The 23,388-nt window shown below is 45.8% G+C and overlaps 1 protein-coding gene across 1 annotated transcript; it reads right to left on the reverse strand.

Annotated features, from left to right (window-relative positions):
* GTF2F1 (general transcription factor IIF subunit 1) lies at positions 1-21,813 on the reverse strand. The gene is made up of 14 exons (XM_081175874.1): positions 21,699-21,813; positions 18,015-18,077; positions 16,611-16,657; positions 16,010-16,082; positions 14,979-15,172; positions 13,352-13,522; positions 11,425-11,606; positions 9,589-9,733; positions 9,327-9,388; positions 8,065-8,184; positions 5,504-5,577; positions 4,869-5,004; positions 3,322-3,454; positions 1-956 (listed from the first exon to the last, which is right to left on the reverse strand). Exons 2-14 carry the CDS (start codon positions 18,024-18,026, stop codon positions 752-754), a joined length of 1,554 nt encoding a protein of 517 aa, XP_081032000.1. The 5' UTR covers positions 18,027-18,077; positions 21,699-21,813; the 3' UTR covers positions 1-751.
* Positions 21,814-23,388: the final 1,575 nt, after the last annotated feature.

The raw sequence follows: 23,388 nt of genomic DNA on the forward strand, positions 1-23,388 counted from the left end.
TTCGATTTGCTTAATTTATTCCCATTTCGTGTCAAATCTGGAATCCCAAGCTTTTACCCAAAAAAAAACCAAAAAAAAAAAAACCATCCCAAAAACTTTTTCAGGGCAGACTGAAAACAACTGGATGCATCCAGCTAGAGGAATCCAGTCACAGCAGGGCAGGCTGAGCAGTGTCTTTCTCTGTTTGCCAAAGCATACACAATTTTAGACTGCGTTAAAAAAAAAAAATACAAGGAAAAAATATTTGTGTACCAGTAATGGCTTATTCAGAGTCTCTGTGATTTCGGGTGAGGGGGGCGAGGGGAGAAGAGTGGAACTGGTTGCAAAACAACTCGCAAAGGAGAATGGTTCCAGCATGTGAGAGAACACACAAGGTGTGGGGTGGGTGTTTGCGGATTGCGTGTAAAGAGATTCCCCTGTTTATTCTAAAAATGACAGCATTTCATTTGTGAACTCCTCCACATGATAGAGAAAAGTATTCCTGTTCAGAGAGATTGTGGCTTCAATGCCTCTCACGAGACTGTCCCAGTCTTCCGCCCCCTTTCGCCACCCCCTGAATCCCAAGGGGGCCACCAGCACATAGGCAGGAGAATGGCTCTTTCGCTTTCCCAAAGGGTATGAATGCCAGTCCACATGGTTCTAGGATGTAGCCACCCCCAGCTACTAACCAAAGGTAAAGGGGGCTCAGAGCTGCCCAGCAGGAGGGTGGATGCCAAAGGACAGTTTGCTTCTGGCCCAGCCGCGGCCCTCCTCACTCCTTGAGGAAGAAGTGCATCTTGTCATTGATGTTCTTGCGCTCAGGATTGAGGCGCTTCAGGATCTGGGCCAGCACATTGACCGTCTGCTCGCTGCTCAGCCCCGTCTTCTTGGTCTGGAATTTCTTCAGAAGATCCTTGGTGGTCATGGGCTTTCGGGTCAAGTAGCGGCGCACGGCGTCTTCCGTCAGCTGCACATCGCTGCAAGGAAGCAAGGGCAGGTTAATGCAGAATGTAAAGATATATTCAATAATAAGAGTACATTCATTTGTACAAAAGGAATATACACCGGGATAGACATGAAGTCTAGTGTGTTGGTATGTATATGATTTTGGGTGGGAAATTGTTTTTGCTTTTTCTCTTTGTTCTTTCTTTTTTTGTTTCATTTTCTTTCTAGGTATATAAAATTTGTATATAATTTTTGTATACATATTGGAAGTTATATTATAGTAAGTCCTGTAATGTAATATGACAATGTTTACCGGTGTAATATAAGAATGTTAACAAATAAATAAAATGCAAATTCAAAAAACTAAAACTAAAGGGCAGGTTAATGCAATGGCACGAGGCAGGGAAGAACACCGCGGAAGAGGAAGGACTTTTCTCCATGGCTCTCGCAGCAAAACCTAAGTGCCAGAATTGCCCCACTGCCCTTCTCTGACGCGTGCAGCTGGCCAGGACAACCACAGTGCTTGAAAACACAGGTGTACTTCTAAACCTCGCTAAAATCTTCAGGCCCTAAGCTTTGCAGTGCCCAGATCCTGAACGGTGACAGTGACTATTTAAAATGTTGCTTTACAAAGCGTTTTCAGGTATTTCTCATAAATTCTCACATCGGTCCCTCTTTTAATCTTATTAGCTTATTCATTAGGTCTGAATATCTGAGATAATTAGATTATCTGCCCTAACCATTTGGCTTGCCACCGGCTTTGTTGTTGTTGTTGATATCTCTGAGCTTTTGGAGAACTGGCTATTACTGCAAAGAAGTGGGCAATAATGTGCCTGGGACAACAGAGTTTGGGGCAAGTGGGTGACAGGCCTGAGCTGCCCTGATCACTAGTGTCACACCTAAATGAAGGTATGGCATGGGGGGGGGGCATTGCCTGCTGTGGCCTCTCTCTGGCCCATCCTTCAGTTGGCAAGACCTGGACCGTCATAGCAGCTCACTTCCCCACCTAGTGGTGCTGCTGGAAAAGCACTAGGAGGAGTTCATAATAAGACGATTCACCTATAAATGAAGCAGCTAAGCTGGTGCTTTACTAAGGCCACGGTGGGCCTGACCTGAGTTAGCTGTGTCTCCCTTAGCACAGCACTGGCGTAATTCCAAGGGTCAGGGTGTGGGGGTCTCCACCATTCACAGAACCCCACGTCTTCCATCAGTCTGCTTAGAAATGGGATCTGAGGGCTCGTACACCTCACAAATACTGCCCCCGTGTTGTGAGCGTGGTGGTGGCCCTCAGAAACAGCGGCTCACCAAAGGCAGCCATTAGAAAGACTGGAGGGTGGGCCATGAACTGACCCTCACATCCTGCATTCTTAGCCATGTACATCGTCGTCCGCTACGGATTAGGGAGTTAATACAATCACTTAATTCTTCAAACTGCTTCTGGAAAGCTCGTGCCCCACGGAGGACTTTAAGGTCCACAAATGACAACGTTTTGGAGGTCCCAGGTCACAAGGTGGTTAGATTGGTTTTGACTAGGGCCAGGGCCTTTTCAGTACTGGCCCCGACTTGGTGGAACGCTCTGTCACAAGAGACTAGGGCCCTGTGGGACTTGACATCTTTCTGCAGGGCCTGCAAGACAGAGCTGTTCTGCCGGGCCTTTGGTTTGAACTCAGTCTGACCCTTATGTTGCCCTCCCCTTATGCTCTTGATCTATCGGCTACTTTTAAAATGAGGCTGCATTTTAACCTGTATTTTAAATTGCTCCCCCATTATGTTTTTGCTGTGATTTTATTGGTGTTAGCCGCCCTGAGCCGGAGAGGGCGGGGTATAAATACAATTTACTATTATTATTATTATTATTATTATTATTATTATTATTATTATTATTATTATTGTCAACAGTGATGTGAAGTGTGTCATCATAGTTGCAGAAGGGCCCAATGCGCAGCAAGGACCCTCCCCACCTCTGCCCAAACAAAAGCCAAGACTTGTATGCATAAATAAAAAAGATAAAGGTAAAGGACCCCTGGACGGTTAAGTCCAGTCAGAGGCAACTATGGGTTGCGGCGCTCATCTTGTGTTCAGGCCAAGGGAATTTGTCCATAGACAGCTTTCTGGGTCATGTGGCCAGCATGACTAAATCACTACTGGCGCAACAGAACACTGTGACGGAAACCAGAGTGCGCGGAAAGCCGCTTATAGGGACGTGGGTGACACTGTGGTCTAAACCACTGAGCCTCTGGGGCTTGTCAATCAGAAGGTCGGCAGTTTGAATCCCCGCGACGGGGTGAGCTCCTGTTGCTCTGTCCCAGCTCCTGCCAACATAACAGTTCGAAAGCACGCCAGCACAAGTAGATAAATAGATACCGCTCCAGCGGGAAGGTGAACTTGTATGCTTACCCACTGCTGGGTGTTGACTTGCCCGACTGTGGCTGTGGGGTAGATTTCCCAGAGGTGGTGGAGGCCTGGGGCCCAGCGTCCAACTTCAGCCTCTTTGCTGCAGGTAGCTCACTGGAACCTGCCTGACGCTTTCCTGTTCCAGGGAAAGAAAACCAGCTGGCCTCAGGACAACCATTGCAACGCACCTTCCCTTCCACCCCTGGAGCCCGAATGAATGAGGCTAAAGAGGGAATGTACGCCTCAGTAATTTGTGCATTCGTTGGTTTTGCTACTATTCATTTACAGCTGTACCTTGGTTCTTGAACGCCTTGGAACTTATACGTTTTGGCTCCCGAACGCCGAAAACCTGGAAGTAAGTGTTCCGGTTTTTGAATGATTTTTTGGAAGCCAAACGTCCAACACAGCTTCTGCTTGAGTGCAGGAAGCTCCTGCAACCAATCGGAAGCCACACCTTGGTCTTTGAACGTTTTCGGAAGTCAAACGGACTCCTGGAACGGATTACATTTGAGAACCAAACTACGACTGCATTGCTATTTTCTAACTATGGGATACAAAATACAGGTAGGTAGCAGGGTTGGTATGCCGTAGTAAAAACAAAAACAGAAGTCCCTTATCTATAGTGAGAGGGTGGGGAGGGGTATTACTCAGAACATTCTATACAAGATCTCAAAGTAGCTGTCATATTACAAAAGAATTTCAGAAATAGACTGGAAAGAGAAGTTGCTGAATTACAACTTATTACCAAACTTAAAACCATGGAGAGACCTGGTCTGAATAGAGACATTGGATTCTTATCTCATTACACATGATAAAGCTATTTTTGGCCATCTCATCCCTTGTTTTTTCCTGTTAGACTAATTGCAGTCGTTAACAATCAACTGGTTTACCACACCTATCAGCCAATCACCCATTCCCACCACCCTTCTGAGTAATACCCCCCCATCCTCTAACTATATATAAGGGTATCAGAAGAAGTGTACATGCACACGAAAGCTCATACCAATAACAAACTTAGTTGGTCTCTATGGCGCTACTGGAAGGATTTTTTTTAATGGGATACAAAGAATGGGAGGAGAGAGGGACCACAGGCCACAAAGAAGAGCGGAACAGGTATGGTTTTCAGCCTCACGGAGGATCCCTGCCCATTGATCATGGGAGCCGTTTGCCTGTTTTCCAAAATACATACAAGGCCCAGAAATTTTCAAGAAGCAAAGAAGAGGGCACCCATTTCAGCTTATACAGTACAGTGGTACCTCGGGTTAAGTACTTAATTCATTCCAGAGGTCCGTTCTTAACCTGAAACTGTTCTTAACCTGAAGCACCACTTTAGGTAATGGGGCCTCCTGCTCTCGCCGCGCCGCCGGAGCACAATTTCTGTTCTCACCCTGAAGCAAAGTTCTTAACCTGAAGCACTATTTCTGGGTTAGCGGAGTCTGTAACCTGAAGCGTATGTAACCTGAAGTGTAGGTAACCCGAGGTACGACTGTATACAATACAAAGCAAGAGGCAGAGCTCGGAAGCTCCTGTGGGCCTACACTCGGCTGTACCTAGCTCCAGTTTGTTGGCTGCGGCCCGCAAGGTGGATGAGGTGCCGGCATCCACCAAGGGCGTCCCTGGGCGGCTGTTCCCTTGTGAGCTGCTAGCCGAGCCCTTGCGTTCCTTCTTGGGAGGAGTCTTCTTTTTCTGTGAGGGCAGAAACACAGCCTCAGCCAGGGCTCCCTTCTCCACTCAAGCACCACCAGTGCGTGTGGCCCTCAATACACTGTCGGGCCCATCCATGAAGCAGGTTGGAATGACAGAATTGTGAGGTGGAAGGGAGACTGGACCAGTTCAGTTGGCAGTTGGGAGGAGTATAATAATAATAATAATAATAATAATAATAATAATAATAATAATAATAATAATATGCTTCCTTGTATTGATAAAAGAAATCCATGCAAGTCGAACCCTGCAAATCTACCACACTGGGGAGAAAACTTGCAGCTGATGCCGCTCCCTGCCTGCAGGAAGTTAGTGCAAGCGGACATTCAAAAAAATTGATTTCTTCACTGCCACTGTCAATGTCACACAGTCCGTTCTACCACATATGGGGACCGGGCTTAGGCTGGAAATGACAGCTGTTCTCCAAACAAGGTCCAAACCCCTGGAATGCCACCTCCAACCCAACTGCATCTGGGCTTACCGTCATGAAGAGTGCCGAAGATGCTTCGCTGTCAATGTCGCTGTCCTCAGACGTCTCAGACTCATCACTGGTGTCTGTAAAACAGAGCCAAACCAAGTCAATCTGGGCTTTGCTGTCTTCGTGGCAGACTTCAAAACAAACAAGTCACAGGCAGAACCCGTTTGACGCTGGCACATAGATTCTAGGTCAGGCTGCTGCTTGTTCACCAAGGCTTGTTCTCAAGGAACTGCAAGACCACTCAGGTCAAAAGTAAAGCACTAGGCCGGGGTGGCTAATATGGTGGCCTTGAGTTGTTGCGGACTCCCAGCTCTCACCATCTCTACCTATTGGCACTGCTGGCTGGGGCTTCTGGGAGTTGGAGCGCAACATCTTCATCTGCATGGCCCTAAGTTGGGAACTAAACTATCTCCCAAGGCCAGAAATAATGTTTTGATGCTCAAGCTTCTACGCCTTCTGGGCTTCCAGGTGTGTCGCTGGAGACTTTTGTCAGCAGGTCAAGGTTGGGCGCATGCTACAACTGTCAAAATTCTGCCCCAAGGAAGCAAAGTTCTGAAGTATAATTGTTTAAATGCACAGTAAAACAGAGTATCTGTATGTATGTTGTGAAGGGTTTAACAGTGGAAAATTCCATTGGGCCATACTGAAGCTCTCTAAGCTTCTGAGTTGATAAATAACTGTTGTTCTCTGCTAGCACTCATGTGAGTGTTTAACCTTAGATCACGTGAGGGTATTCAACTGCAAGTCTCTGGATGCCACAGAGACAACAAAGGAGGAGCTGTTATGTTATATATTTAAGAATAATCTATGCTTGAATGTGCACATGCTTTATACAACTTTCTGGATAAAGCATATGCATATGCATATCATTGATTGTTTTTCTACCTGTTTTGAAGTTCTGGTTAATAAAGCTTTAAATAATACTTATGGGTCTGGACAATTTTTATTCCAAAAGCATGTGCACATTCAAGCATAGATTATTCTTAAATATATAACATAAATACGATCAGAACAAAAACCAAAGCTCTGTTTCTCCCATAGCTTGCATTAGGCTGCATCCAGCCTAAGACTTTGCAGCTCCTCCTTTGTTGTCTCTGTGGCATCCAGAGACTTGCAGTTGAATACCCTCACGTGATCTAAGGTTAAACACTCACATGAGTGCTAGCAGAGAACAACAGTCAATTATCAACTCAGAAGCTTAGAGAGCTTCAGTATGGCCCAATGGAATTTTCCACTGTTTTTTGCACCTCATTGCTTCAAGCAGCACATTACTAATATCTGCAATAAGTTCTACAACCTAGCTATAGGGAGACATTAGCTGCTATAAAGGCTACTCTAGCCCTGATTTCAACAGCCAACACCCACATTCTTTATAGCATGTCTTTGAGGCCATAAAGGTTTATAAGCCTTGGTTTTTTCAACAAGTGAAAGCAAAGATCCTTGGGAAATTGAATGCTATGCCCACTGCCATAGCCTGTGAAATTGCAGCATAAGCTTAGTTCTGCCTCTCTTAAGTCTGACTAATAATAATAATAATAATAATAATAATAATAGTAATAATAATACATTTTTATTTATACCCCGCCCTCCTCGGCCAGGGCTGGGCTCAGGGCGGCTAACACCAAATATGAATTACGATAAATGTAATAGGAAAACAAACAACAAACAAAACAAACAAACAAACAAACAAACAAACAAACAATTAAAATACAGCTTAAAATACAGCTTAAAATGCAGTCTCATTTTGGTAAAAAGGTAAAGGTAAAGGGACCCCTGATCATTAGGTCCAGTCGTGACCGACTCTGGGGTTGCGGCGCTCATCTCACTTTACTGGCCGAGGGAGCCAGCGTACAGCTTCCGGGTCATGTGGCCAGCATGACTAAGCCGCTTCTGGCGAACCAGAGCAGTGCTCGGAAACGCCGTTTACCTTCCCGCCGGAGCGGTACCTATTTATCTACTTGCACTTTGACGTGTTTTTGAACAGCTAGGTTGGTAGGAGCAGGGACCGAGCAACGGGTGCTCACTCCGTCGCGGGGATTTGAACTGCTGACCTTCTGATTGGCAAGTCCTAGGCTCTGTTGTTTAACCCACAGCGCCACCCGTGTCCCTTCTCTCATTTTGGTAGAAGCCCATAAATCAAGACCATAAATGCTTCCCCTTTCCCAGCCTTCTATGGTATGCTGCTTCAATACTCGAGGCTTTTAGAATCACAGAACTGTACAGTGGTACCTCGCGTTAAGAACTTAATTCGTTCTGGAGGTCCATTCTTAACCTGAAACTGTTCTTAACCTGAAGCACCACTTTAGCTAATGAGGCCTCCAGCTGCCGCCGCGCCGCAATTTCTGTTCTCATCCTGAAGCAAAGTTCTTAACCCGAGGTACTATTTCTGGGTTGGCGGAGTCTAACCTGAAGCGTCTGTAACCTGAAGCTGAGGTACCACTGTAGAGTTGGAAGAGACCACGAGGGTCATCTAGCCCAACCCCCTGTGAAGCATGAATCTTTTGCCCATTGTGGGGCTCAAACCCGCGACCCTGAGATCTTATGCTCTACCAACTGAGCATTACCTTTCTTTTTCTTTTTATCCTGGGGAGTCGGGGCCTTCTTTTCTTCTTCTTCCTCTTCCTTCTCCTCCACCGGCTTCTCCTCCTCACTCTCTTCACTGCTCTCGCTTGCTTCATCTATACCTGCAAAGCAGAAAGGCAACGGGGTTAGGAGGCAACAGATTTGGGGTTGACTTGTTTCTGGGCAAATCCGCTTGACAGTTTCCCCCATTCCCCTTGCCAGTGCCGGCTAAAAGGAAAACCTAACCCGCCTATGCCAGATCAGTTGCTGCTTCCCTCTCTGCAGGGAAGTGCAGCTCTGAGAGGGGTGCAGAGTGGCCCTAGAGGTCTTTGAGCATAGGATGATCAGCACCCACGTCAAAGTACATCTCTGAGGATTATTGGGGGAAGCCATGTCATGCAAGCTGGCAGAAAACTGGGTAGATCTAACTCAGATGAGGACAAAGGCAGAACAGAATCTCCTTGCAGGTCAACGCCAGTATGCACACCAACATGCATCTTGTGGGATGTAATCCAATGGCACAGTCAAATGCAACATTCCTTATTTCCCTAGAGTGGGCACAAGCAGGGGTCATCCAGTCAGTGTAACTTCCTGTTCCACTGGTCTGGAGCTTCCTCTCCCTGCACGTGACCCGGGAGATGGGCATCGCTCTGGCTGACTCCACAAAAGAGCCATGCAGCCATTTTCTCAGTTTGTCTTGTCTCTTATTGTTCTCTTGCTGATCTTTTGCTGCCACGCTGCTCTCCTGCAGTCATTTTGTCCTATTAATGTAATTTTGCTGTCTGCTGGCTCTCAGCCAGCAGCACATGAGTTCAGTCTCCCTATGAGATAAACTCACTCTTTCTTTGTGTAACTATTAAGTAAAGCCTGCCTTTCAGGGATCATATCGTGAACTGAAATGTGAGTAAACTTTTGTAACTTTACTCAGAGACTCTCGTCTTTATTCTTTTAAGAGGGGTCAAAGGGGACACCAGGAAATAATCGCAACTAAGAGATTCTAATGAATCTGCAAACTAGCTTCCAGCTATATTGAGGGGAATCTGTTCTGCTACATACTAGAGTGAGTGAAGGAAGGATAATACTTATCCAATATATCCTTTCTTACTTTCCTTAACATTCCCACACATCTTACAGAGGAGATGAGCAAAACAACGATCAGGGCCAACAGATAAAAACCACCAAGCTTCCAATGGGCTGCTGCAGGTCTTGCTGCCATCTTGAACTTTAGGATTTGTTCATTTGCATGACCTGCTCAGCCACAAACCTTTTGGGATGTCTTCCTCTTTAGTCACCTTGGGCTTCCCCACGGCTTCTTCCACAGAGCTGCTGTAAGGGGACAGGGAGAACCCTCAGTGCAAATGGACACAACACATAGAGGCAACACGAAGTGTCGGCAGGGAAAGCCACCCGTCCCAACAGGGGGAATAGGAAAGAGAAGCAGCAGCAGACTGACCACCCCGGGGGTGGCCAGGCAATGCTTGCCCCCCACTTGCTGCGAAAACCCCCCACTTCACTGTGGTGCCCACCTGGATCCGTCAGACATGTAGTCAACCTCTTGCCCTTCAAAGTCCCCATCATCGCTATCTTCAAAGGCTTCATCGTCAGATCCCTTCTTCTTCTTTTTCTTCTTCGTCAGAGGGGCTTTCTTCTTGGGCTTGGTGGGTTTCTCATCTAATGAATAATGGGACGACGTTAAACACTTTTCTCCAAAGGCAGAAATCTCACTGGAAGTGGTAGCCCAGAGGTACAACCAAAGAGGAAGAGGAGAAAAAAGAAAAGGGGTGCACTTTTGAAGGAATGATCGCTGGGTGTGGAGCACACTTCCACCCGCAGACAAAGCCACAGCTTTCTGAACATCATGCCCTCTATCTAACCTTTGCTCTCTTAGCGGTCTACCATGCCCTGTCTGTGACCTTTGTCTCCTTCATCATACATTGTTCAAGGGGAAAATAACGCGGTGGAAACAGGTGCCAAAATAACTTTGTACCACCCCATGATCTCGGGATTGGCAGATGTGTAAAGGTCACAGTCCAAAACGTATCTGACTGGTTTTGCATATTGTGCTAATAAAAGGAGCCTCTACAGAGCTAGCTGGCAGCTTGTCTTGGAGCATGTTTGCCAGCGTGTTTCTGCACAGCTCACCTGCATCCAACCTCCTGTCGCCCTCCATTATTCCTACACACTTTATACAGCACAGAGCAGGGGGTGAGGAATCTGGGAGCCTCCAGGTGTTGCAGGCCTACAACTCCCATCATCCCTGACCAGGCTGGCTGGGGCTGGTGGGAGTTGGGAGTCCAGCAACATCTCGAGGGCCACAGGTTCCCCACCTGTGACAAATAGCAAATGCACAGAATCTTCCGCCACAAATTGATTTTTATGAATAAGATTATATGCACAGAGCCAGCGTCAAAGGAGATCCACCTTCTGTGAGGGCCGTGAACTCAAACAAGGAAAAGATCCAGCAGTACCAGAGACAAAAAGCTGCAGAAGAGTGCTTCAAGGTTTGCTGAAGCCCAAACTCTTTTGGAAGCGCTCCAGTTCTTGTTGCATGGCCCAGATGTGTCACTGCTACCTATCGCAATGACTATACCTTGCCTCTCCCATCCCTCACTGTTTCACTTATAGGACGTAGCTGTCCTTCTGGTCTTTCCTGAAGCCTTGCAGAAGTTTGCCCAAGCCTTCCTCCACACGAGAAAGAAGGAAAACTCAGTGGGGGTGAAAGGGAACCCATTATAAAGCTAGCCACTGTCTCTCAGAGATGTCCTTCAAAAATCCGGGTCAGAAAACAGGTAATTTATTGAGTTTTTTGAAGCTGTTATTAAAGTTGCAAAACTATGAAGTACAGGGTGGAACAATGGAGAATTTCTGAAACAACAATGGGATATTAGCTCCTCCGCCCAAGGGATGATGCAGAACAGCAACAACCAGGAAAACATAGACATAATATTTTACAAGGACAGGAAGAAACACCACGGACAGAATAATTGCCACACACAGGAAGAACAAGGATATAGTTTGAGCGCTTCACTTGTAGTTTTATAAATCATTTAATGTGTCAGTACGAATGGAAATTGTTAATATTGCAGTTGTTGTATAAGGGATTGTTATTTTGACTGGAGTACAATTGAAATTAGTAAGATTTTGGAACGCAGAAATAAAGTAAATCATCAAACCACCAATTCTAGCATGCGGGGGGCCACCTAAATTATATAATTTGGTATCTGAATGATTGGTATCAGTAATTGTATTATAATTTGGCACTGTTCTACTGAAGCTATTATTGGACTATTGTAATTGAAAACTAATAAAATTATTATATAAAAAAAATCCAGGTCAGAGCTGCCACCCCCTGCCCTTCTCACCATCCCCATCACTGAACTCGCTGTCATCCGAGCTCATCTCCAGATCATCTTCCAGGTCATGGATTTTTAGATCGCTCCCTTTCTTTTTGCCTTTCTTCTCCTTCTCCTCTTCTTCTTCATCGCCTTGGTCTTTCAGCCGCCGCTGCTGCATGATGCTAAAGTGGTTCAGAACCTTGTTCCGCCTGCAAAAGGCAAAAAAGGGGGCCGCACTCAACCGGGCTGCTCCTTAAAGCCCCGGTTCCCCAGGACACTGTGGTTGGGAGGCAAGGGCCACATGGAACAGGGACTCGCAAGAAACCAGGCTGGAGCCTTAAAGCGCCAGGCAGGGATGCTGAAGGTCCTGGGCAGGGGACCAGAATTTTTTGTTTCTTATGCACATGAAAGATGCTATGCAAATTATAAGATGCGGGTGGCGCTGTGGTCTAAACCACTGAGCCTCTTGGGCTTGCTGATCAGAAGGTCAGTGGTTCGAATCCCTGCAATGGGGTGAGCTTCCACTGCCCTGTCCCAGCTCCTGACAACCTAGAAGTTTGAAAGCAGGCCAGTGCAAGTAGATAAATCATCATCAACCTTTTTATTCGACCGTCAGTCAGAAAAAAGTACATTTGTCAATACACAGTTAAAAGCTCCAAGAAGATTTTAGAACTTGGCCAACACTAAAATGGGTTAGACAAACAGCCCCATACAAGTAGATAAATAGGAACTGCAGCAGTGGGAAGGTAAACGGCGTTTCCGTGCGCTCTGGCACTTGTCACGGTCCTCCATGCACCAGAAGCAACCGCTGGGCACATTACCCAGAAAGCTGCCTGCGGACAAACACCGGCTCAAGCGAGATGAGCGCCACAACCCTATAGTCGCCTTTGACTGGACTTAACCGTCCAGGGGTCCTTTGCCTTTTACCTTATAAGGGTAACAGAAGCACTGGACCCAAGGTGAGAGACATTGCCACACCTTGGAAGCTTCCTAAAGATCTCTCCACAAGGCTAGGAGGAGACAAGGTTCCTACCAGAGAGGAATGGCAAACCAAGCTGATGGACTATGCCAAAATGGCAAAGCTGACAGGAAACCTCAGGAACTAAGAGGAAAAACACTTTACAAAAGAATGGGAAAAAATTATAAGTGATCTAAGAGACCAGTGTAAGCAGATGGAAACATAGGCAGGATTCTGATTTCACTTGTAGTGTAATAATTACTATGGACAATATGGATTGATATAAAAGTTAGAATTTGGAAGAAGATGCAGTTTTAAATGTTTCAAATGGGACCCCGTGGAGGGGGTGGCAGGAAGTCTGGAGGTTCGGAGAAATATCTGTATATGGATATATGTTTGGATTTTCACAATTTGGTATTGGTAAAATCAAATAAAAATGATTTCAAAAAGAAAGAAAGAAAAAGAAACCAGCACAATGATTCCTGCTAGCTCAAGAGGACTCTCCTGCCACCACGCACTCCCCAAATCTGCTCTGGAGGGTCAGTTGAACCCCACAGTGGGTTCACAGTTGAACCCCTCCACGGTGGGGATGAGATGGGAGATCATTCCACCAGACAAGCAGAGATGCATGAGCTGATGGAACTATCTCTTTACGCTGAATTCCACCCCATGCATTGTAGTCTACTAGCTTTCACTAGGAATAGGTAAAGGTAAAGGGATCCCTGACCATTAGGTCCAGTTGTGACCGGCTCTGGCGTTGCGGTGCTCATCTCGCTTTATTGGCCGAGGGAGCCGGCATACAGCTTCCGGGTCATGTGGCCAGCATGACTAAGCCGCTTCTGGCGAACCAGAGCAGCGCATGGAAATGCCATTTACCTTTCTGCCGGAGCGTACCTATTTATCTACTTGCACTTGGTGCTTTCGAACTGCTAGGTTGGCACCCCATGAAATTAACAGCCGTGCCTAATCTAGGTCCACCGAAGTCCCTCTGCTCACCTCTCCCACTCCTCCTCAGCTTCCTCCGCAGTCAACGTGCGGTGCTTGGCAATGGGTGTGAAGTTATACCAGTTGTTGACTGGGAAGGCTTCAAAGGCGCCGTCCGGACACTGGGTGAAGATGTAGTAGGAGGTGTTTTCGGTCACCCCACCCTTCTTCACACCTTTGAACCTGAGCAAAAAGAAACAGCATGAAGCATGAAGCAGCAGCACTCTTAGTACGCCAAAGGTTTTAATCTTAGGGATTCAGTTCCAGAAAGGAGCAAGGCAAGATCAGGGGAAGACATGCCGCTTAAGACTCTGATGTCAACTGCCCAAATCCAGGGATATGATTGAAACGCTAAATCTGTTGAGTTTCTGAGAACCTCAAGAATTTTAGCTTCTGCTTAAATAAACATGTATTGTTATTAAATCCTCCACTTGCCATAGTTGTTAAAACTAGAAAATCACAGGTTCTGGATGTAGGAACAATTTAGCTCCCTGCTATATATGTATTTTAAATTCCAAGTTATGCATTTCCTTCCCCACCCCCAGCCCCAGAAGTCTGGAACCAGACGATTCATAAGATAAAAAATATTTCAGTGTCCAAAAATTACGGAAGGCGCACATACGGGTTAGCCTAACTTTCTAATTTTGAGACTTAAGTTTTCCCAGTTGCAAATGTTGAAGTAGAGCTTTCTAGATGTCAAAGTTGCTCCATCCCCTGCTCACGAAGCGGGAGAGGCTCATCACATGCTCCAATTCTAGACTTTACCAAGTGCAAGCAAACTGAAGAGTAACGCTAGCCCAAACTCCCAAACTGGCAGTAGACCAGTATAAAGTAAGCAGCACATAAGCGCCACACAAAACACTAAAAAACCATTCTACGTTCTAAATCTTATATTAATAATCCAAAAATTGAGAGAGCTATGTACAAGGTCTACTACAGAATACAGTCTTTAAATATCTACAGGAGCCTGGCTAAAGGAACATTTAAAGACTGTATCTTCCTTTTGGACACAATTTGAATGAGTTTTCTGTTTGTGGTTTCTGTAGTAGATCTTGTACATAGCTCTCTCAATTTTTGGATTATTAATATAAGGTTTAGAACGTAGAATGGTTTTTTAGTGTTTTCTGTGCCGCTTATGTGCTGCTTACTTTATACTGATCTACTACGAGAACTGGGGATGCGGGTGGCGCTGTGGGTTAAATCACAGAGCCTAGGGCTTGCTGATCAGAAGGTCGGCGGTTCGAATCCTCACGACGGGGTGAGCTCCCGTTGCTCAGTCCCTGCTCCTGCCAACCTAGCAGTTCGAAAGCACGTCAAAGTGCAAATAGATAAATAGGTACCACTCCGTCAGGAAGGTAAACGGTGTTTCCGTGTGCTGCTCTGGTTTGCCAGAAGCAGCTTAGTCATGCTGGCCACATGACCCGGAAGCTGTCTGCGGACAAAAGCCGGCTCCCTCGGCCTATAGAGTGAGATGAGCATGCAATCCCAGAGTCGGTCACGACTGGACCTAATGGTCAGGGATCCCTTTACCTTTTTACTACGAGAACTGGCAGCATAGGTTCATTTCTTCAGTACAAACTCCCAAACTGAGCTGTGAACCAAAACCCCGCTGGGCAAAAAAGCACCATCACCCACTCACTTGCGCCCAGTCTTGCCGTTGACCTTCAGGATCCAGGGCTGGTCTTCAAGCTTGAACTCCTTCAAGATGATGCCATATTTCTTGCGCCGCGCCTCCTCACGCAGCTTGCGGTTGAACTCGCTGCCAGCTCCCGACTCCGGCATCTCTTCTTCCTGGTAGATCTTCTTATTGCTGAGGTCTCGCTCCATCTTTGCCTACAAGGAGGAGCAGAAAAGAAAAGGCCAAGGTCAACCCGTATTGTGTTGTCTCTAATAAAGAGGGGTGGGGGATGAATTTGCTCTTGAGCAGCTCCAATTCATTACTAAAGGTCTGCTAGCACAAAGTATGGATTCCAATTAAGTACAGTCGTACTTCGAAAGTCGAACGGAATAGTACCAGAAATAGTACCTCAGGTTAAGAACTTTGCTTCAGGATGAGAACAGAAATCGTGCAGCGGCAGCGGGAGGCCCCATTAGCTAAAGTGGTACCTCAGGTTAAGAACAGCTTCAGGTTAAGAACAGAGCTCCAGAACGACTTAAGTTCTTAACCAAAGTTACCACTGTAACACTTGTAATGTCACAAACACTATGGACAATATGGACAGGTTCAAAATATCATTACAAAATAATATGCAGTCGAAAATGTTGACAATAGGACCCATGGAGGGGATGATGGGAAGTCTTGAGATTCAGAGGAATCTGGATATATGGATATGTATTTGGTACTGTTTTAACTTTTTACAGTACAGTGATACCTCGGGTTAAGTACTTAATTCGTTTTGGAGGTCCATTCTTAACATGAAACTGTTCTTAACCTGAAGCACCACTTTAGCTGATGGGGCCTCCTGCTGCCACTGTGCCGCCGGAGCACGATTTCTGTTCTCACCCTGAAGCAAAGTTCTTAACCCGAGGTACTATTTCTGGGTTAGTGGAGTCTGTAACCTGAAGCGTATGTAACCTGAAGCGTATGTAACCCGAGGTACCACTGTATTTATAAAAATGCTTTCAAAAAAAGAAAAAGAAAACTTTAGCAGCCTGAGCGCAGAGTCCTACCTGGTGCCAAGTTGCAAAGTTCACCTTGTCAGCAGCATTGAATGCCATAATGTTATATTTTTTGGAGGTGTTTCTGTGGAGAAAGGAAGCATAAATAAGTCAGATCACTGCCCAGTATCACAGGTTGGAACCAAGTGGGAATGCGCCACCAAAATAACTCTTTTTCTTCTGGTCTAATGGAAAGCCCATCCCTGCACCCTGCAGAGAAGCACGAAGCATGTCTACAGTTCAGTGCTACTGAGGGCCACATTTCAATGTATGCATAGCTACAGCATGCCCAGAATACCCAGATAAGGCTTTGCTTCCATGGGTAGACATTAAAATCTAACAACCTGACCACAATGCACAAAGGCCAGTATGGTCAAATGTTTCTTCTCCAGTATTCCTAAACAGCTCCCTAGGGCTGGTTTTCCCTTTTGGATGATTTCACTTCCTTACTCAGGAGTAAACCAGTAGGACTTATTTCCAGGTAAACCTACAGACAAGTTTTTAAAAGAAACAGGCACTCTCTTCAAGTGGAGAAAAACTATCAAATGAAGAAGATTCAACCACAACACCAAAACGTCTGAAGAAAGAAAGCAGGAAAAAGGATTGCACTTACTTGGGAACACGGACCACATATTCAGTTGCTGTCTGACTGCTGGTCCCCTACAAAAAAAGCAACAGGGATTGCTCAAGTGAAAAAGGATGCAGAGAGGAGGCTGGTCAAACTCAAGGGCATTCGTAGGTGACAAGTTTAGCACAGGTCACAGGAAATATATCAGATATTTTTTTGAGCAATATGCTCCTACAGAACATTAAGAACAGCTCTGCTGCACGCAAACCACACCAAAGACAAAATGCTGCAAAACAGCAGAAAGGAGTTAATTTGTAATCCAGTGTTATCTCAATGGCTGGCCCAGCTGGTGCTAATTCCCCAAACTGCATGGTCATCTATGGCCTGGCCATGTATTTTAGACCATATAATAAGCTAGGAAGCTAGAGTTGCCTAGTAACAGTATATGTTTTCCGGTCACAGCTCCAGGCTGGAGGCATGCAATGAGATGGAAAGAGTGGAGACGCATGTTTACCCTCAAGGTTCAAGCCTAAGCAGATGACCATCGTCATGTCTCTGTCACTCTTAGGGACAAAAAAAAACCTGAATGCATTTTTGCTGAGGAACGGGCTCATCATGTTGTACTACAATACGCTGTAGGCACTAGGAGATAGAACATGGAACCCAACTGGGACTTGGGGGAAAATAACAGGTGGCCATTTTGAGAACAGCTTTGCCAAGTCAGGCAGGAGAGAGAGGGAGGGAGCGAGCAATAAATCCGTCTGCCTGGGGAAGATAAGAGCTGGTGGTGTGTGTGTGTGTGTGTGTGTGTGTGTGTGTGTGTGTAATAATGGGCTGTCCAGTTTCAGAAAGCTGGTAAACTCACTAACAGTGTTTAAAACTCCCATTGTTCTAGGTGCATTTTGCGATAGGGAATTTCACTAGCGTGAGCAGCTTCTGAACTCTGGGAGCAGTACTGCACCTAAGATTTCAGATTAAAACTGCAGAGTGGAAGGAAAAGAGGACCTTTTTCTGCCTCCCCACTTCCAGCTACTCTCTGAAGACTGGAGAAGAGACCCTCTTAAGAATATATGGGGGGTGGGCAGGGGAAGGACTGGACCATGTGAAAAATGAACATAATATTTTAGCTGCAGTTTGTTCATTTTCAGCTTTGAATTCTTGTTACAAAAAAGTGTGCCTAGACGTTCCATTGTTGCGCCCATAACCTAGGTTTAAGGTACCATTTAGCTCCTAGCTTTCATATCTCAGTTTCTAACACTGCTCACTAATCTGGCTGATGTTCTGAAGCTGTGGAAGCAAAAGAGGTCTGGGAGAAGGCAGGAAATAGCCGACCATGCCTTTTCAGTTTGGGATGCCAAAAATTAGTGGGGATTCCCAGAACTGAACCAGGATGAGACAAGCCCAAAGATTCAGACAACTCTTGGCCTCCATCCCAGAATGACAGCTCACCAAAGAAGTCATTCCTGGATGTGCTGCGCAGGTATCCAGCCGAGCCTCTCCAAAAGCACCTGTCTGAGGAAGAAAGAGAATGGAAGAGTTAGTCCCACATGGAGGAATGGAAGAATTGGGGGAGAAGTCGGATGAAGGGCTGGAGAGAGAGAGGACTACCACTTTCTGTTTTCAAGGATCCTTGGCACCTCACAGTGTCCATTAAGATGTGTGCCGGGTGCCTTTATCTCCAAGCAGGGTTGTCCCACCCACCATAACACGGCAGAGTATTTCTGATCATGCACAGAGGGCCTCTTCCTTTCTGCCAGGAAGCTGCTTAAAAATAAAAAAAGCAACAGAAAGAGGCAGAAAGTCTGGAATGTAGGGGCAAGGCTAAGAAAGAATGGCGTGACTTTGGAAGTGCCTTGGAGAAGAGGAAGGAGAAGAGGGAAGGCGAGGCTGGCTGGCGGGAGGGTCGTGCGAACTTGCCTGCGCACGTGTCTCTCTCATTAAAGCTGACAGTTATTTTCCCATAGGCCAGGGAAATGGAGGATACTAGGCCACGGTCCACAAAGGGTTGCAACTTAAAATTGTCGTGTAACAGAGTGCGTGGAGGGGAAAGTGGCGGTGGCAGTCACGAGGGCATTGCACCTAGTGGCCTGTCTCTGGGGTGTTCCAGTATGTGGACGTTCCATTTGCAAAATGCGCCCAATATGCCTTTTTGTGCTGGAGGAGGCTCTTGAGAGTCCCATGGGCTGCAAGAAGATCAAACCTCTCCATTCTGAAGGAAATCAGCCCTGAGTGCTCACTGGAAGGACAGATCCTGAAGCTGAGGCTCCAATACTTTGGCCACCTCAGGAGAAGAGAAGACTCCCTGGAAAAGACCCTGATGTTGTGAAAGATGGAGGGCACAAGGAGAAGGGGACGACAGAGGACGATACGGTTGGATAGTGTTCTCGAAGCTACCAGCATGAGTTTGACCTAACTGCAGGAGGCAGTGGAAGACAGGAGTGCCTGGCATGCTCTGGTCCATGGGGTCACGAAGAGTCGGACACGACTAAACAACAACAATGCCTTTTTGGGCAGAAAGTAACAGTTGGTACTATGTGAGTGCTTGTTGCTTTTACGTGCTCTCCTGACCCTGTTCCTTCATAGAGGGGTAAGCTGGATATTGCAAACCTATTCTTTAAGCACCAAAAAAACAAAACAAACACCATGACTACTTAAAGTGCTTTAAATGTGTACTGCGGATGAGGCCTCAAACCCCTGCTTTTTATTGGACATCTGCCAAAATGCAGCAGTCTAGCAAGCGACTCGCTTACAAGAAACTGTCGCAAACCTACATTCACTTTCACCCTGATCCTTTGAAAATGGAAATAAGTCCCAGTTAGCTCAGCTTAATTAACTTTCAAATAAGTATGCAGAGAATTGAAGCCTTGAGATGGTTGTTCTTTTTATTTATTTATTTAGATAAATGGATGCAATATAGTGTATAAAAGACAGGCCCCAAAAGCAAGTACAACATCCTAGTGCAGACCTTTCCAAACTGTGTGTCGCGGTGCATTGGTGTGTTGGCTGCAGTGTGTGGGTGTGTCATGCAAACGCTCTCCGCATTCTTCCCATGGCTGGAAAGGGGTTAGTTTAACCTCTGGTTTGGTAGTAAAACTGAATTGCCCTGTTGCGAAATGATGCATCTCTAAACGCGTTGCCAGAATAAAAAGTTTGGAAAGCTCTGCCCCAGTGGTTGGATGAACTTGTCCGACTATGATGCATGCGTATGTGTGCGAATGAAGTGACATTAACAGCTACATGGAAAGGGGTGTTGTGAAGGCAAAGCTCTGTGAGGAAGAGAAACAGAATTTGTTGCTACCTCTACCCCATACACACAAGATAAATCAGTGGGTTAGAGCATGGGTAGGCAAACTAAGGCCTGGGGGCCCAATCCGGCCCAATTGCCTTTGAAATCTGGACCGTCCAAGCACGTCTTTACATGACTAGAATGTGTCCTTTTACAGTGGTGCCTCGCAAGACGAAATTAATCCGTTCCACGAGTCTCTTTGTCTAGCGGTTTTTTCGTCTTGCGAAGCAACCCTATTAGCGGCTTAGCGCTATTAGCGGTTTAGCGGCTATTAAAGGCTTAGCGGCTATTAAAGGTTTAGCGGCTAAAAGGCTATTAGCGGCTTAGTGGCTTAGAAAAAGGGGGGGGAGCGGGGAAAAATCGGAACACTCGCAAGACGTTTTCGTCTTGCGAAGCAAGCCCATAGGGAAAATCGTCTTGCGAAGCAGCTCAAAAACGGAAAACCCTTTCGTCTAGCGGGTTTTCCGTCTTGCGAGGCATTCGTCTTGCGGGGCACCACTGTATTTAAAATGCATCTCTGGGTTATTTGTGGGGCATAGGAATTTGTCCATTCCCCCCACCCCAAATATAGTCCGGCCCCCCACATGGTCCGAGGGACGGTGGACCGGGCCCTGCTGAAAAAGTTTGCTGACCCCTGGGTTAGATCGTGGTGCTGATAACGCCAAGGTTGCAGGTTAAATCCCCCGGATGGAACGGCTGCCTGTTTCTGCATTGCAGGGGGCTGGACTTAAGATGATCCTCAGGGACCCTGCCCACTCTACAATTCTATGGTGGTGATTTTTATGTTGATATTTTCTGTGAACTGTCCTGAGACCTCCGGGTATAGGGCGGTATATAAATTCAACAAATAATAAAATAATAATGATGATGATGATGATTCTATGAACCACATATGCGATGTACACAGGCCCCTCTCCTTTTTTTGGGGGGGGGGAGCAGTAATTCAGCAGGTGGGGAGGATGTGAGTCATTGAAACTAAAGTGCATTTGCTAACTTAGATCTGTACCACTGTAATGGGTTGCTCTGAAGTCATTTCAGCACCCGGTGGTGCTGGGGAATTGCACCCATATCCTGTCCTGTCCTTTGCAGGTCAAAAGTGGCAACCCTAAGCCAGTCCCTACAGAGGGAAGAATTGTCCGCCAAAAAAGATGAAGAAGTTTGGCAAACTAAATTGTTCAACTATGCAGGACAAAATAGACAATTTGAAGCCCAAGAAACAAAGAGGGCTTTGAGTTGCTTTTTATTTTAGTTTTTTCTTTAAAAGTGCAAATGTTTAATGCATATCTTTTAAGCTTTGTGTATAGACTTCTACATTAGCATAACTTTAAAAACTCACTTGTAATAAGATGAAGAAGGTTTTAAAATTGGCTTGTTAGGAATGTAAGGTTCTATGGACGGGCGTCAACAAGCATAAAACAATGGAACCAAGAGGGGGATTGAAGTCAAGCAAAAATTATGGTTTAATAAATTGTTTATGATGTTCTTTTTTCCCCTTGTTTTGTAATGATTTTGTATTGTTGTTGTCTTCTTTTTTTCCTGTTATTTGGGGGAAATTAATAAAATGTTAACAAAAAAAAGAAAGTGGCAACCTTAAAAGGCGTTGGGGTTTGGGGGCGTTTTGGGGCTGGAGGGCGAAGCTGTCCGAACCTGAGAATCCCCTGCAAGGACTGACCCGGTGGGTGGGGGTGGGGCACCCGGACTCCTGGGTCCCTTCCAGGGAATGGGGGTGGGGCAGACCGGGGCGCTTCCGTCCCATGGCAGCACTCGCTGGAGTACCGTATTTACGCGCGCGCCCCGCACCCGCCTCCCTCCCCGCTCCTTCCTCGCCCGACCCGCAGCCTCCTCACCTGCCCGGCAGCAGCACACCGGTCTCCTGTGCTTTCCCCGCCGTCGCCACCCACGCATGCGCGAGGACCAAGGGAGGCGTCTCCGTGGCTCCATGGTCTCTTAACACTTCCGGTACCCGTGTGCCAAACTCATTGGCGCCCGCCATGTGAGGGGCGTAGGAACTAAGGGGAAAGCTCAAAATAGAGCAGCAGAGGATGGGTTTTCTCTCTCTCTCTCTCTCTCTCTCTCTCTCTCTCTCTCTCTCTATATATATATATATATATATATATATATATTATAAATATTTATTAAAGTTTTCACAGTATTACATAATGAAAAAGAAAAAATACAAAAATACAAAATAAAAAGTTAAAAATAATTCCATCTTTTCGATACTTATCTTTCATTTACTTGTTTCCCGGACCTCCTCACACCTCCATTTTTTGTATTCCAGTTCAATTTATTAGTTCAGCAATTCCTTTCCCTCCTTATTATCCTGATCTTTAATCTTAATATATTGTAGCATTAAATTTTTACCTATTAAAATTTCAATTTTTCCATATTCTTTTATACCATTACAGCTAGAAACCACTTAACTTCAATCAAACATCATTCTAACATTCATTAATTTTGCAATATTTCTGTAAATAGTCTTTAAATTTCTTCCAATCTTCTTCCACCGACTTCTATTTTTATTTTTGGCGCCCGCAGGAGTTTCCCATTTTATTGCAACGTTTTGGAATAAGTACAAGACAATAACAACAACAAATCATTAATATAATTAAAATCACATTTAAAATTATAATAAAGCTCGTTATTATTTTGTTTTTGTGCGTCAAGTTTTGCTTGGTCTTCTTCGTCTTTGGCGATCACTCGTAGCCGAGTAAGATTGTCTTCCATAAACACAGTATGGTAAGCAACTGCTAGTTTTGGGTTCAGGTAGGTAGCCGTGTTGGTCTGACGCAGTCGAAATAAATAAAAAAATTTAAAAGGGTTAGTCTCTAAGGTGCTACTGGACAATTTTTTAATTTATTTTGACTGCTGGTTTTGGGCTTCTACTAGATGGCCATGTGCACATTTTGTAGGATTTCTATATGAAATACTTCCCCTGCTTTTTGCGTTGCATCCTAACCGGAACCTTAAGTCGCGGTTGCGTGGAGCTTTGTGAAGCACCTCTTTGACCGCGACCACACCCGCCGGCTGAACTGAGCATGCGCAGAAGCGCCGGTTCGCTTTTAGCGGAAGTGGGGAGTCCGAGGCGGTTGCTGTGGAAACCGCGCCCATCGGAAGGGGCGTGGCGTAAATGAGCACCTCCTCTCGCCTTAAAAGGCAATCCTGTGACGCGCCGAATGCGGGCTGAGTCTATCAAGGTTGCAGATGAGCGCGGATTAATGTCGCCTTTATTGGGCTGTCAGGAAAGAGCTTTGCAGCTTCTTGATAAACAGTCAAGTGTTCGCAACGGCTGTTTAGTTTTTAAATTTCAGATTTAAAAATCCCTGTTCTCCAAGGCCAGGGCAGCATAGATGGGGATTACCCTCTTCAAGCCTCATAATAACCCTGTAGGGTAGTGTAGTAAACGAAAAATTGTCCTTATTCCCTTATGGGGGACACAAGAGCCCTTATTTATTTCCTCAGACTTTTAAAGAAGAACAATCTGAGTGAGAGACGGCTGGTGTGCTTCTACCGAGGCTCCATAGAGAGCATTCTTAC

Source organism: Podarcis bocagei (assembly GCF_964188305.1).
Source record: "Podarcis bocagei genome assembly, chromosome: 17".
NCBI classification, from domain to species: domain Eukaryota; kingdom Metazoa; phylum Chordata; class Lepidosauria; order Squamata; family Lacertidae; genus Podarcis; species Podarcis bocagei.

What these genes read in the sequence shown, in the direction of transcription:
- GTF2F1 (XM_081175874.1), bottom strand. An exon ending in TATGTGGTCCGTGTTCCCAA is followed by an intron (nt 16,083 to 16,610) that starts GTAAGTGCAATC and finishes CTTTCTCCACAG; the next exon opens with AAACACCTCCAAAAAATATA. An exon ending in AAGTCAACACCCAGCAGTGG is followed by an intron (nt 957 to 3,321) that starts GTAAGCATACAA and finishes GCTTCCTTGCAG; the next exon opens with CGATGTGCAGCTGACGGAAG.